The 16,123-nt window shown below is 32.0% G+C and overlaps 1 protein-coding gene across 2 annotated transcripts in view; it reads left to right on the top strand.

Moving 5' to 3' along the window:
* MS3_00000944 (uncharacterized protein) overlaps positions 1-16,123 on the top strand; it is a 65,873-nt gene that overhangs the window by 29,735 nt on the left and 20,015 nt on the right. Inside the window, exons 16-22 of one of the 2 annotated variants that reach the window (XM_051208508.1) lie at positions 918-1,015; positions 2,983-3,472; positions 5,861-5,965; positions 8,316-8,684; positions 9,272-9,391; positions 13,114-13,521; positions 14,353-14,454. In XM_051208508.1, the coding sequence (XP_051075305.1) occupies positions 918-1,015; positions 2,983-3,472; positions 5,861-5,965; positions 8,316-8,684; positions 9,272-9,391; positions 13,114-13,521; positions 14,353-14,454 (1,692 nt within the window). Of the gene's footprint in view, positions 1-917; positions 1,016-2,982; positions 3,473-5,860; positions 8,685-9,271; positions 9,392-13,113; positions 13,522-14,352; positions 14,455-16,123 lie in introns of both variants that reach the window. The other variant, XM_051208507.1, reaches the window with a different exon arrangement.

The following is a 16,123-nucleotide window of genomic DNA, read 5'->3' as shown; positions in this document are numbered from 1 at the left end:
TTCGATCATGTGTCATCGAACCATCTCTTGAGTAATTCGGTGTCACCTAATAAGTGATGATTAGGTTAGGGATAGCGTACTAGGCAAGGATGGCAGGTCGATTGATAGTGTAATGGATCTTCATCAACATAGGGGGTTGGGATGTGTTACATACGTCTAACCACCGCCTGCCTTGATGTGAGATGCTATGTGATGTAGAAGTATCGTCGGCTATAACAAAACATGGCATGAGTCTATGAATTCATTTACAATTGGACTGGGTCGTGTTAATAGGTGTAGATTGCCTGATTGAGGTCCGCGTGATTACCGTAACCTGTTTGAATGAAACATATGGATTTAATTCTTATCTTCCTTTACAATCCGAGTTACGAAATCTTATACTTTTTCTTCTACACCTAATCTTTCTTTCTATCACTGATATTGTTACTACTTCTACTACTCTGGGATTTTTCTAGATAAGTAAATCTCTCTGTCCTAATGAGATGTGACAACATAAACCGATGCACATGTGTCCCAGGTTCTGGATCTCACATGACTGTCTGACCGACAAAGAAAATCCTATTCTTCTAGCCAATGGCTTTGTCTTTGATTTTATATCATTAATGGGCTTACATTAGTTATTCAGTCTCGTAAATAACCTTCACTCGATCTCATATCATATCACTTCTTTAATCTACTGATCAGCATTCTATCTTTTCATCATAACGGTCGAAAATTTGATTTCTTTAAACTCAGTAAAACCCTTCTTTATAGAACAATCTAAAATGATAAGATGATGTTTTAGATAAGTTATACTTTTACTGTCGTTTGCCAGTTTGTTGTGTGGCGGAGGGGCTATTTAAATTTTTCATTTTTATTTTACCAATACACAACTAGTTTTTATGAGTTCTTGGTTATTTCTTCCAAATTTCGCGTAGGAGAAATTCCTCAATGAGCAAATAGAAGAAAGAGAACTAGAACGAGAGGAATTCCGTATCGAATTAAATCGTCTTAAAAGTGAACTTGAAATGAAAAAGTTAGTTTCACTTACTATTAAGGTTGATTATATTATTTATTAAAATGTTGAATTTGATTTATTTGAACACATAAACATTGGTACAAGGGGGCACCAAATTCGTATGAGGTTGTGAAGAGATAGAGAATGTAAAGTGCGTATATTAAAAGAACAACGACGAATAGAAATTAGTGTATAATAATAATAATAATAATAATAATAATAATAATAATAATAATAATGGAGAAAACAGTTCAGTTAGGAAGAATAAAATCGGAAGAAATTTGTTGTATTTATGCCCGAATTTTTATCACGTGATTTATTCGCCAATCTAAATACGACTTATTCAATCTTAGTATTGTGCTAAACCAATGACGTTCGACCAGTGTGAGCAGCCTAGCGTCCTTGTTGGTCATTAGCTCGCCAGAACATCAATACCAGCTTCCATTATGCGAATCATTTATTTCAAACATACTTGGCTTATATACCGGCCAAAAGACCGCATCACACTATAAAAAAGGAAATAACATTTGTACAAGATCAAGCCAGAAAGTGTCTGTGAATGTGGGAGACTGTAATGAATAAACTGAACATAATTTACGAACTGTAAACCGTATAATAATAATCTATAAGTTAAAATGAAGCTTATAATAAGATTGGTATGAATATACACAATCTAATTGCTGAATAGTTATACAATAGGATATATATATATCCTGAGCCTTGTCTGATAACATCTCTAGCCACTGAATTCCGCCATCTCTAGGACCCCAACTAGGGGGTTGTGAGGGACCAACACAAGCCAGTTCTGTGCAACTTTCTTTCATATCACGACACCATGTTATTCACTGACGACCTTTTCGCCTTTTCCAACCGGTCACAGCGTCGGCAAATAATGCACGATGTGGAATTCTCTAAGTAGACATACGTAAGAAATGTCCAAGCCACCGAAATCGATGTTTCACGATAGTGACAACAATTGAATCATCATCGTTGTGTCCGAACACACGATGAAGAACCTCTGTATTACTAAAATGGTGTTGCTACTGGATGTTAGAAGTCCTTTGGAGACGACGGTAATCAAACACAGAGAGTCGTCTAACATCTCCAACTCGGAGAGGTCAGGTCTCACAAGCATAGAGCAAAACTACTCTCACCGACGCATTATGCATCTATCCTTTTACAGTCAGATTAACATCACGACGTTTGTGCCATTCCAAACGACTTTGAGCCATGTAATTCAAAGTCTAACCATTGATGACGATAAACACGCGGACCCCAACCAGGTAGTCTACACCTAATTAACACTGCTGCACAACAAACTCATCCTTTAGTTAGTTGGTAGACATATCTCCCGTACTTCACAAAGGATGCAATTTATCAGAAGCCTAATGAGCTTTGTGAACCTGTGATGAGATTTTGTCAGACACCAGTCCATCAGGACTGATGAGACTCCCAAGATGGGAGAAGTTTTCTATACGTTCTCCTTCACTCCTTATCATTAATTCAGACGATGACGCAAGCCAATATTGATGTAGCATTTTGTATTTGAAGGGGGAAAACCGCATCCCATACATGCCTTCATTGTTACTTAAGGTTGTCATAAAACTCTTAAGCAACTGAGTTAATAAACCTATACTTATTAAATAAAATTCATCTAAGTACAACAATGTTTCATTCATCTATTGGAATTCACTAATTGAACATTACTTTTTCTCATTGCACATTCGTTGTAACAAATTGGAACTTTCTGATTTCGTCCAACTTAGATTCACAAAGTAATCCACTTTTCAGATCATTGATTTTGATGAACTATTCTTTAAAATATACGAATATTCGTCAAGATTAGAACGAATAGTTTGACAGTAATATTCTTTAAAATGTTTGTGTAACATTGTCATTAGTATTTTTTTCATTCTGTGGTCGGTACATATCAAATATACCTATCGGTTTACTAAGTAATTTTACCTCATCCGTTTTTTGTACAGATCACAGGTGATGTCATATAAATTAGTGGATACTAGTGATACAGATTCTTGTACTACACCGTTGAGTATAAAAGAAACAGGACAAAATAACTTCGTACCTCATTGGATATCTGATTTAAAAATGGAACATTTATGTCCAAATGATTCTATCAAACCAAATATTCAAACATCTGTACAATCTAAATCACGGGATATTGTATCATGGAGTAAACCTAGTGATTCTGATGATGATATATTAAGCGGAAATATAAACAATTCAATAACGCAGAATCAATATAAATATGTTGACCAACAAAATGATTGGCAACCTTATACAGTTCCAACAATCAATAAGCACAGTAATTTCATTGATTCCGAGACAAATAAATCTGAAAATTACGACATTCAAAATTATTCAGATGAGATTGATACCAAGCAAGTAAAAGTAATTAATGATTCTAATGCTTATATACAACAGCATCAAGTGAATTTATGTGATGCTTGTACGCAGGTTAGTAGTAATTTGACTTCATTAATTCACTTGTACTTTTAATTAAGATCCTGAACCGATCAATGTCAGACCAACATTGAAAACCTAGAAAAAACTGGACGGTCGTTTCGTTCTAGTTGGGACTCTTCAGTAGTGCGCATCTACGATCCCGCACGCAGAACTCAAACCCAGGGCTTTCAATCTCGTGCTCAAACGCTTAACCTCTAGACCACTAAACCGGCATCGAACGGTGTTTACGTCTTAAGATACTTATATATATAAAGTTTGCTGCAAATATAATATAATTGTTTATGACGTTTGTTTAAATGAATCAAAATATTATGCAATTTAAAATTAATATCATTAATTGAATAGGTTTTGAACCCGACAATTTAACATTATTTTTTTCAAAATGCAAGGATCATTCTTCTGAATTGTCAGTTATATATTCATATATATTAGATTGGTGATCAAGAACTCCAAAAAAAAAAACAAATTTATGCTAGTAAATATATTAACTTAGTTGTAAAATTCATTTACTTTCGAACTAATCCAAATCACTTGAAATGCTTAGAAACAGTGAAGTTTATTAATTATTATGTGGTCACTAGTGACTAGCTTCGAGTGGTATTTCTTGGAGTTCTGGTGAAAACTCATGACCAGTGGAGCTGAACCGTATGTGGTGTGAGGCATTTACTCACTGAAGACAATGGAAAATTGTCTCACAGTATCGTCGGTTGTTTGAATTTAGACATTAACACCGTTGGACACCGGCTTAGTGGTCTAGAGTTTAAGCATTCACGCACGAGATCGAAGGTCCTGGGTTCGAATTCAGCGAGTGAGATCGTCAATGCACACTCCTGAGGCGTCTCACATCATGATGAAACGACCGTCCAATGTTTCCAGGTTTTCAATGCATAACATTTAAGATTGATCTTTATTTGTTATAGAAATAGTAAATTTATCTACACTTTTAATGTAATTAACTTCATTAATCCTACTGAAATGTAAAACTAACATTAATGATCATAGGAATTTTTCAGTTAAATAGTTTGTTGATAAGTCAACTAATTAAAAAAAAAGTAACTGTATTGATAAATTAAAAATTTGTCTTCAGATTTCTATTGATTGTTTAAAGGTATATGATTTTTGTTACTTACACCGGAAAGGTGGGAGATGTGTAAACATTGAATAATTTATTCAATTTACAACGCAAATACAATACATTCATGCTGCTTTAAAAATGTATCTGAAAAAATAATTGTCAAGTTGAAATCACCATCAAAAATACTATAAATTACTGAAACATAAGTTAGTTTAATTTATAGTATCTTTATGGTATCTCAGTTAATAAGATTAACAGTTACAAAGTTATAAAATCATATGAATTATGATAATCAATCTTAATACGAGTGTATGGCAATGAAAATATTGCATATAACAATATTCAATTAATCAGTCAGTCACATTATAAGTTAATTTGATGATCTGTCAGGATGTGCATTGAAAAACATTCCTCAGAGTTCAATTCTTTTAACATTTGCTCTATTGAATGACCTTTAAAAGGACATTGAAATCGTGTAATCATATTCATTGGGGAATAAAGTTTATATTTTGTAAGAACGAAATCATGGTTTCAATAGTTTGTGTTAACAACAAGTAGTTAATTTACATTTTAGGTTTCCAAATTTCATTTACCTATCATGTAATTACATTTTTTTTAAATATGGTGGATATATGATCTTATATCGTTAGTCCAATATTTTTATTGATCATTTATAAAATTCAACTTTCAACAACAATTGTTCGTAAGTTTGAATCTAATCTCATCTTCTATGCCGATTATATTGACCCAGTTTCATTACTATGATCTGGTTATTAACTAATAAGTTACATCATATTTGGTTGTAGTAGCGTTTAGCTTAGTTTATGCTAGGGTTGAAGCTATCACGAGTTCACTTAATCTGCGAACGAGAAACAAGACTCGGTGACCAAAGACCAGTAAGCTAGCTATTGATGCGTTCCATCCCCGCTAACTAGAGGGAGAAGTCCAAGCTTGGAATGGGGAAGTATATTCTGCAAACAGCCAGAAACGAGCGATAACAACAAACACAATTCAAAACGTATATATACAGTACAAAATCGTCCTTGGGGAGAGTTACCAAATAGAATACTAAAAGACGCAACGGACCAATAGAATTTAAGATATTTCCCAGTGGGTAATACAACATAAAGGTGACAAGAGCGCCTTTGGCGCGAAAACAAAGAAATCCAAAATTTCTAAATAAAATTACAAAATTAGGTCCTTTCCTAAGTGAGTTCTGGGGATCTAACGTCCCCAACAATCTAGCACTACTGCTACAATTTATTTGTGTTTAATACTCTGTTATATTTTTCGTTTGGTTCTAGGTTGAAGTGATCAAGTTTGATAAGTTTGTAGAAGCAACCATTGATTCTGTTGATATGGAGGTGCAGATCGCTATTGATGATGAGGTTAAAGAACTCGGAACAGCGGTATGTTTCAATGTATTACAAAATAAATGTGTAAATTTTCCTTATTCTACTCATTTACACATCATAGTTCTTGGAAGCGAAACTAAATAACTTTGTTGTTAATTCAGAGTGCTTGTAAGCATACTTAACAATCTCCGTTTCCACTTGAGACAGTGTAAAGCACTCACTCCTTACTCAATAATAATAATGATAATTTTAGGAACCATTTTAGTGATAGATAATCAGAATTTTACATGGTCTACCTCGCTTGGTTTTGATCCACATTTCATATGATGACTGATGATACTATTCGACTGTTCAAGCCCCGGTTGATAGAGCCAGGTCTAAATTTGTGACCTATTGATTGAAAGTTGAGAACCTTGACTACTGAGCGTTTATTTGCGACTCTTTGGCTGGATTTATCAGCGTCATGAATTCCACTGTCATCCATGATCCAAAGATAGAAACGTTTTAACAAAGACTATTGCGATATCCATTCAGAATACAGATATCCCGGCAGAGACTAATTAGTTGGAATCAACAATCGAAAGATACAAATTCTTAAGACGAAGTTATCAGTACGGGATTTTCAAATGTTCATATTTAACACAACAATAGTCTTCGGCGTTCTATTATCAAATGACTTTATGGTGTATTATAAATGGTTATAAATTATCCTTTTTCTCAAAACTCCCTTCAACCTTGAATATCCCCATAAATAATCGTTTGTAAATACAACATATGATGTAATTGAGCAATTTTTGTGATTGATTCGTTTTACTCATTCAAATGATTTCTGTCTTACATTTCCCTACATTAATTACTCCCATCAACTTAAAAATGTTTATTATTCGCGATGATTCAAGTAGTATTTCTCACCACAGAAAAAACAATAGTTTGGTAGTGTCATCATTTATCACATACTTGTTTTTTTTTGTGAATTATTTACTCTTTATTAGGTTATTGATAAGTTACTGTGACATTTGAAATACTAATCTTTAATCTTTTTTTTTCAAATGTATGTCTCGTTTATTAATGAGTTTGTAGGTCACAATAACAAGGTTGGACGTGATATAGTATCAAATAAATTGAGTTTTGAGTAGAATGTTAATCTTATATATATGTTTCGTGATATCTCAATAAGTCACTTCTTCAGAATAGAAGTGACGTGCGTTAAGTCTCCTTTGTTTTTTTGTTTGGTAAAGTCAAATTTAATGCAAATATTTTACTACTTACATTTATCTATATGTTACTGCTTAACACTAGCTTGAATTGTGTTCGTTAGACAACCGACTTGATAAACACTTGACATAGATTATTTCATGAAGTCTGTATGTAAGATATCGGTTTTTAAAGTTTCTAATTACATTTAGCCATCACTTATCATCAAGTTGATTATAATGACAATTGATCTAACCGTTAATTACGTAACTTCGTTTCCTCCATATGGTCATACTGTAAGCTCTGGTCAAAAGTGTTACAAATTGTGGCCTGTGCTCCCTGTTAATGTATAACGTAAAGATACCGCCATTTGGAGAGCAGTGAATTACTGATCGGACCGATGACGTGTATGACCTGTACGAGCAGTCTAGAGTCTTGATTGGTCCTGCTTTTCTCCTAGCCCAGACAGTTGAGTCCAGAACACCAATCTCAGCCTCTGCAATATGAATCATTTATTTCAAGCATACTGGGTTTATATACCAACCAGACAAACCGCATTGTACCATAAAATATGAAACAACATTTGTACAAGAATTAGCCAAAAGTGGCTGTGAATGAGGGAGGTAGTAATTAATAGCATAATTCGATAATGGTAAGTCGTATAATAATAGTTTATGGGTCAAAATAAAGCTTATGATAAGAGGAACATGAATATGAATTGTTTAGTTACATAACAATTATACGATAAAAATATACACATAGTATTGGTCCATAAATGGATCCCAAATTTACCATTGATTATGCATATCGGAGCATAACAAAAAGTAAACCATATCTCTGTTAATTGTATTATAAAAGCTAATTCATAGATTACAAATGCAACATGATTTTCTATTGATGGTCAACAAAGCTCCTATATAAAACTAATATTTATACTTCAGGCTTGTACAATTATTCAGTCAATTTGTAATATTTCATAACCAGTATGATGACAGTCTTCTATCATTAGGTTCGTACTGAATGTTCCGTGGTTTTATTACTATCAACCTTCAACATTTCACTGTTTTCACATTAATCGTAATGTTTTCTTCCTATATTTTCAAAATACATGTAATTCAATCGAACCGGATTTGTCGTACTTAATATTCGGTGCTTGTTTTATAACACATAATTGATAACGGGTTAAAAGTGCATTCTTTTTAATTTTCAGAACTCACGTGAACAACTAAATTTAATACCATCAAATCCTAACGATAATATAAATCATTCGGATAATACCCGTTATTCTAATCAACCTACTCGAACTACAAAAACAACAACTCGTTCTCGTACCTGGAATACAACTTCAGCCGCTGCTATACTTAGTCATATTGTTGTAAAAGAAGAGGAAGAAGAATCAATTGTGACTATTGTAGATGAATCAGATACACCTAACAATAGTACAATCAATAATAATAATCAAAAGTTTTATCAAGATCAAATTGAAAAATGTAAATTGGAAATTTCCAATTTAAGAAAACAACTTGATCGAATAAATACATGCCAAAAAGAAATGGAACAAACGAAACAATCATTGGAAGTATGTCAACAGTTTATTTAATATTAATTTAAAAAAAAATTATATTAGTTAAGGTTGAAAATGATGGTTACCGACCGTTTCCAACTAACGTTTAGTTATATCTTTTATTGAAAGTGTCAATATTCAAAGATTAATACTTAAATTCTTTGATTCGGAACTACTACCACTGTGATCAACTCCATTTTGTTCTGAAGATGGTTTATTATTATTAATATTCAAACTGTCGAATACTTCATTGACTTCAGTTGTCAGGACCTCCATGTCTTATAATCCAATAGATGTTTATTTGTATACATAATAACCTATGTTCGATTCGGAGTGGTTTTAGATGAAGACTTCTAATGAGTCTCGTGACAGAACAAAATAACTGTCCTATGCTTTGTGGTTTTTACTGGTTGTTTACTTATAATCCATCAATCTAAATTAACTATAAAACTCAACAATCTCCACTAATCCATCATAATAAAATGTGAAGTTGTTGATACTAATTTACGTTGAAAGATTTTTTTTACACTTATCTGATACACACAGATCCTTTCATAAATTTGATGTACCATTGTTTCTCCTACATTTCACTTTTGCTCTAGTTTATACAACAAAAGCAAGATAAAGGTATACAAACTATGGTGTTTTGTCCAAATCTATCTAACGATGTCAGGTTAAAAACCTCACTAACTCATCATATTTCATCATCTATTCATAGAATGGTGAGTTTTCAAATTTTCATTTGTTGACCTTATGATGCTTATAACATAGTGTAAAGATTACACAGTTGACGTAGCACATATTGATAAGGGTATCACTGATATTTTTAATATTGTTCATACGCATCATCATACAAATTGTTTATTTACAAAATATCACAATATCACAAAAGTTTAATACGGCTTTTCTTCGGGATAGTGACAAACTCAACAAATTCAAGATAAAGAAGTAACGAATTGAGCGAAGAAATTTTTTTCAATTAGTTTTCATCATGGCTCTACACTAATATATATATATATATATATATATATATATATATATATATATATATATATATATATATATATATATATAATTTATAATAATGATATAATACTCATCGAGTGGATACGTTACGTAACAATTACATAATACCGAATTGTACGCCCTAAATAACTGGCTCCACAGGAGCAGTTGAAACGATAGATACACAGAGATTTGGCGAATTCTGGCAGTCGGTCTTTAATGGATGTTCTTATTTTCGGGTGGTTGTAGAATATAACATTTAATCTGACTGAATTAAATGTTTTTCGTACAGCTCTTCTTACTTTCTGAGTCACGATTTCTTCAGTGGTGTCATTTGTGAATTGTAATTTTATGAACTGTACTTTCTTAGGGACGGTAGGTATCTTTGCCCTTGTTTTCTTCTCCATCATGTGCTTGTCGATGAATTTCATAGGGTACCCATTCATACTAAGTAAGTTCCGGATATTAACCAGTTCATCCTCAATGGTGTCTTCCGAGCAAATCATTCTGGCACGATGAGTCAAGATCTTTATCAAGTTCCTTTTGTATCTGATTGGAACTGCACTATGGAAATGAGTGTATTGTCCTGATTCAGACTTTCTGTATATCTCTCTTTTTAAGGTTCCGTCATCTCTTCTAGTTAGTTGGACATCTAGAAATGATATGCCATTGTTCTGTTCATCTTCTGATGTAAAATTAATTGATGGATGAACGTTATTAAATATATTAAGTAAATTATCCGTATCATGTTGTTTTAATACTATGGAAGTATCGTCTATATAGCGATAATAAGTTGGTAAATGGTTAATTGTTCTTTTAAGTGGTCCATTTTCCAGTTTTGCGAGGGAAATATCCGCTAGTAGAGGGCCCAATGGTGACCCATGGCAACGCCATCTAGTTGTCTATAGTAATCGTTGTCAAATCTAAATTGGGCATTCATTGTGCATCTAAAAATTAACTATTTTATTGCGGATGCGCGAATCGTGGTTTCAATGCGCCTCACTGTTAGTTCATTGCAAATAAAATCAACTTTCTTCCAATTACTCAATCTTAATTTAAATGTCATCATGTATTTGTTACGTAACGTATCCACTCGATGAGTATTATATCATTATCGTAAATCATATATATATATATATATATATATATATATATATATATATATATATATATATATATATATATATATATATATATTAGTATAGAGCCATGATGAAAAACTAATCGAAAAGAAATTTCTTCGCTCAATTCATTCCTTCTTTATTTACCAAATGTCAAAATAGGAATTTTCACTATATTGATACGTTCTGAGCAAACATTTGCGCTAAAGGTTCTCATCTCGTTCTAAAATAACATCTTTCCGCTCTGACATTGGATTGCTAAGACTTTTACATTTATTCTACAGTGAAAAAAAGTATTTAGAGAGGAGAAAATGATTAGCAATTATCATGACACCAAAAATAAATGTGATAGATTACAGATAATTCTTAACAAAATTAACAAGGAAATAAATATTTTAAATCAGTTGCACCATTTTTTCCCACGTAACATATTCTCTTGATGATGATATTTCGTTAATTAAAAACCTAATCATAAACTAAGGTACATAAACTGAAAGACATTTGGATAAGCATTAGAAATTTATCGCTAAACATATGACATACCATTTTTGAAAGTGTATATAATGTAGGAGTTTGAACCCTGTTCCACTAGTATTTTTATTTTAGTTCAATGAATCACAAATAAAAGAAAACACTACATATGTTATTCTTAATTTGTTATTGTAAAAAGGTGTTCGTGTTTAAACAACTTAAATATTAAAAATAAATAAGTAAGAAGGGGATGCATAGAATATTTCGAACTTCGAGCGATCCATCAGTGATATTATTTGAAAGAACTCTAAGATTTGTTAAATGCAGCAAAGAATCTAAGTTTTTTTTTTATCTGCCCGGTCAATTTAATTGTAATTGAATACATAGTACAAATAATAAATGATAAGATTTGTGTCAATTTATTAACTGAGAAAACAATTAGAAAATACACAATCAGTTTAAGTTTAGCAATACATCATTGTCGATGTAAATGACAACACACATCAACGTATAAACCTAACAAACTGGATCACATAGTCATACTCAAAATCTTTGGATGTAAAAACCTTTACATATCTGTGCAGCATCATTGATGAACACGGTGGATCTGATGCAGATGTGAAGGCGCGTGTCGGCAAAGAAAGAGCAACATATCTACAACTGAAGAACATCTGGAACTCAAAACAATTGTCAACTGCCAACACCAAAGTCAGAGTTTTCAATACAAATGTCAAGACAGTTCTATTGTATGAGGCGGAAACCTGGAGAAATACGAAAGCCATCATCCAGAAGATACAAGTTTTTACTAATAGCTGTCTACGTAAAATACTTCGGATCAGTTGGCCAGACATTATCAGCAACAACCTACTATGGGAGAGAACAAACCAGATCCCAGTGGAAGAAGAAATCTGAATGCGCTGGAAAACAATTTTTATTGGTCCGCCCTCTCACTAATCAATCACATTACGAAGATATTCAACTTTTATATTACTGTTTTGTCTTCCTGAATCAACACTCATAGAATTAAATAAATCAGTTACATGACCACGACGCATCACAAATAAGGAAGTTTAAAGTTGTATATAACCAAGTCATATATCTCCGTAAAAATTGAGCAATAAGTCTATTATTAATTACTGATAATTTACAAATGGTAAAGCATGCAGTAACGGTTTGTGGATTAAGTGAAAGTTTATAATAAGAGCGATAGAATAAATAATATTATCCACGGATTTAATAATTACACAGCTGAAATATACTTAATAATTTTCCGTAAAAGTTCCATTTTCTCTCAATTTAACAGTGTCGTCAAAGTTATTTTGTGGCAATATTCCTTCATATTCTTCACAGTTAAACAGCCAATTACATTCGTATTGATAATTGCGTTTCTGTGTTTAGTTGTAGTCGAATTATTTAGAAAGAGCTTGATCAAACTTGTACGTCAACTATTTTATCGACTGTACAAAACTTTCCTATTTTTATACCTTTTTTTTCAACGAATCAATTACGTTAACCACATAAGATACTCACACAGACCTTCACATAGAAGGTTAACAATTTATTGTCAAGTTTTATGCTGTAAATTTCAAATGAAACTACATCAATTAGCAGATATTTTCTTTTTTGCGTGTATCCTGAAGATTAACAAGCAACAATTAAATTGGGATTCATGAATATAAAACGTAGATAAGATGAAAAATCATCATTAATAAGCAGTTCTTTGCAATACTTCATCTTGTTTTCTGTTGAGATTCTATATTGTAATAATAAATTTGGTATGAACTTGAATAATACATTTATTATTATTATTATGCATCATTCATTTTCATTTCTGTAATTCACTTTAGCATCATCGTTCTTTACCGGCTTTGTTCTCACCATCATTCTCTTCAAATAATGAAGACACTGGTGTAGAAATGTCTCAAGGTCTTTTAGACTTAGAGAGTATTGAATCTACAACTCCATCAACTGCAAAATCACCAATTATTCAAGATTTAATTTTAATGAAACATGACAAATGTTCTTCTCCCGAAGATGAAAATCTGCAGACTTTGATGGGATCTCCTATTTCTGATAAAGATGATGAATTGGGAAATGAAATTCCAGAGATAATGCTTTCATCAGAACATCTGGATGTTACTCCAAGTTCATGTGTTTCAGAGAACGCTTGTTGTAAAATTCCTGATTCCGTTGACTCTGATCCTCAAACTATATGTGCTATATCCAACAGTAATGTTGAAAATCCAGGAGCTGTGGTAAGTTTCTATACTTACCATATAATCATATATTATGTATCTAACTGTATATATATTGTAGTCTTAGTTTGTATTATTAATGATATACATTCAGACAAATCATGGTCCCTAAATTCTATATATCTTGCGACTTTAACTACAAACTTTCTGTAGCTACTAACATAAAGTTATTTATTTCAGCTCCGTTTTTATGTCATAACCTTTTTTGTTTCATAGATGTGCAGTTGATTAACTCAGTATATTTCATTCAGTGTAGACATTCTTTTCCTGTTCAATGTTGTTGGAGTTTTCTCTTTCAATGGATTCGTCTGACTGTTTTAAGATGGTAGTAATCAATCATCAAGCCGCCACCGAGTTCAGAGTAATGAGGAGTATTTTGACCCTTACTGTAGACCTTCCTTCGCACTTCGTTGGGTTTAAACTCCAGGTGAACCGTATTCATTTGCTTTTAGGAGTTTAGTATGTGTTAGCGTGGTGGCATCATTGTTCGCTCTTTGTTATATTGCGAATTCGATATAGTACTAACCAAGTAATACTGAATAAAGCAATAATAATAATAATAGTTGTTATTCTTATTCCTCTTCTTATTATTACTACTAATTATGGTTTCTGTATGTGCATTTTTGAGATATAATTGACTTCTTAATGAGTTTACATGCTGAATAAGATTCACTTGTTCCTGTCGACTTCGATAATGTCATTCATGTATCATATATTTACTGTGTATGTGAATGAGTATCCACTATCAGTCTGTTTTTATTTTCATCTTTGTAATATCTACAGTATTGGGATTGTTTGATAATTTTATTTATTGTTTCTACACAATTATAGGTTTCATTGTCTGAGGTTTCAACGTTAATTGAACAGCTTATGGAATCAGAGGTTCTTATTAAAGCACTACGTAATGAAATTAGTGGTCTTACAAAATACCAAGTAAGTTACACATACTCATACATCTCTATTCAACTGTTAATAAACGTTATTTTATGTCATGTAATAAAACGTTTTGCAAATCCAAGTTACAGAATTATACTACAATAAAAAAATGCTCTATGTTTTGTGTGTATATTAAATGAAACATTCTTTTGGTGTGAGAACATCTTCCAGATAATTTTTTTTGACATTTTCGTTGACTGACTCTTAACTTGTGTTCATATGCGATTTCTGACACATACAAAGTGAAAATGCAGTAGGTTGGAAGTTACTCAACAATCAGGTCATTTATTCTTAGTAAAACTTTCATTCAAGACGACATCTGGTTATTTAGAAATTAATTGTTTTATTTGCGATTGAGTATATCTTTGTGTTTATCAAGGTGATGCAAGTCTTATCTACAACCTTACTAACGAGCCCCAGCTAACACGAAAACTTGGTTACAGCTTTAATTTAGATTACCTCCAATCACTGGACTTCCAAACAAAGTCCCCGTGATGTCGTATTAATTACACTATTGACACATTTCAAAATTAAGGATTGGATTGGATGACTTTTCAGTGATCATTCGGTGGATACATTTTTATCGTAGATCTTATTTCTCTCACTTTACTATCTTAACTCAAGTTTTATTTTTCTGGTTGTTGTTTTTCTTCGTTGTTTTTTCCGGTTGTATTTTCTGAAGTACACTACCATTATGTAATGCTGTGTCTTTAGTTAAGAAAAAATTCTTTCCTTCTAGGAAATATTAAGTACTTCATATGACTTTTATTGTAAACCTAAATAATTTTATGTGTAGAACAAAATTCTTTCAAAATAATCCTTATAGATTAGCATATCCATTTTACCGTCTGTCACTGTGGCCGATATTATGTAATGCTATGAAATCATCTGCCTTTCTGATCACACTGTGTTGTGTTTTGTAATTTCCTCGTATTTTATAACTAATTTTTGTCTTAATGTATGATTTTACAAATCTAGTTTTTTCTTGTGACTTCACTATGTACATGTGATGCATGAACATTTGCAGTGTATTAATTGAATATGTGTGAAATTCTACTTATAAGTTGTTTGGCAGCGAACGCATTGTGTTCATTATATCAATCACTTTTTGAATAAATCTACAAGTTTGTAAGCGCACTTACATTTGCTTCTCAGGTTTATGCTTATAACACATATAGGTTAAAGCATTCAAAGTAAGTTTTTATCTGATGCAATAAACAGCGCTTAAATTGATGACCGACACTTTTTCCCAGTTCACAACTTTCTGTTGTAACTTCGATTGTTATGTAAGGCATAATTTAAATTGGGAGACTAAATTTTTAAAAATTCTTACTAGTCATTTTAATATTCTTATCACGTACATGTATTGTAACTGCAGGTTGATAACATTTCCTTTCTATGACTTTCGTGGTTTTAATGTTTCAATGTGTATTATAAACTTATCAAAGCAAATGGCACGTAATCAAATCTATATTCGGATTACTGAATGTCCTACATTAATGGTAGTGAACGTCGTCTGCAAATGTCTAACTGATATCGCAACTGATAACGTAATCTTTATGAATGAATTATAACAGTTTTGTGAATAGGTGGACTCATTTGTGTATAATTATCTCAACTAAATTGTCAATTACAGTTCGAACATCTTCAAAACCTATGATTATAA

This window comes from Schistosoma haematobium, chromosome 1, assembly GCF_000699445.3.
Source record: "Schistosoma haematobium chromosome 1, whole genome shotgun sequence".
NCBI classification, from domain to species: Eukaryota; Metazoa; Platyhelminthes; class Trematoda; order Strigeidida; family Schistosomatidae; genus Schistosoma; species Schistosoma haematobium.
Note: the sequence above shows the minus strand (reverse complement) of the source record. Positions and strands in the feature narration are given on the sequence as shown.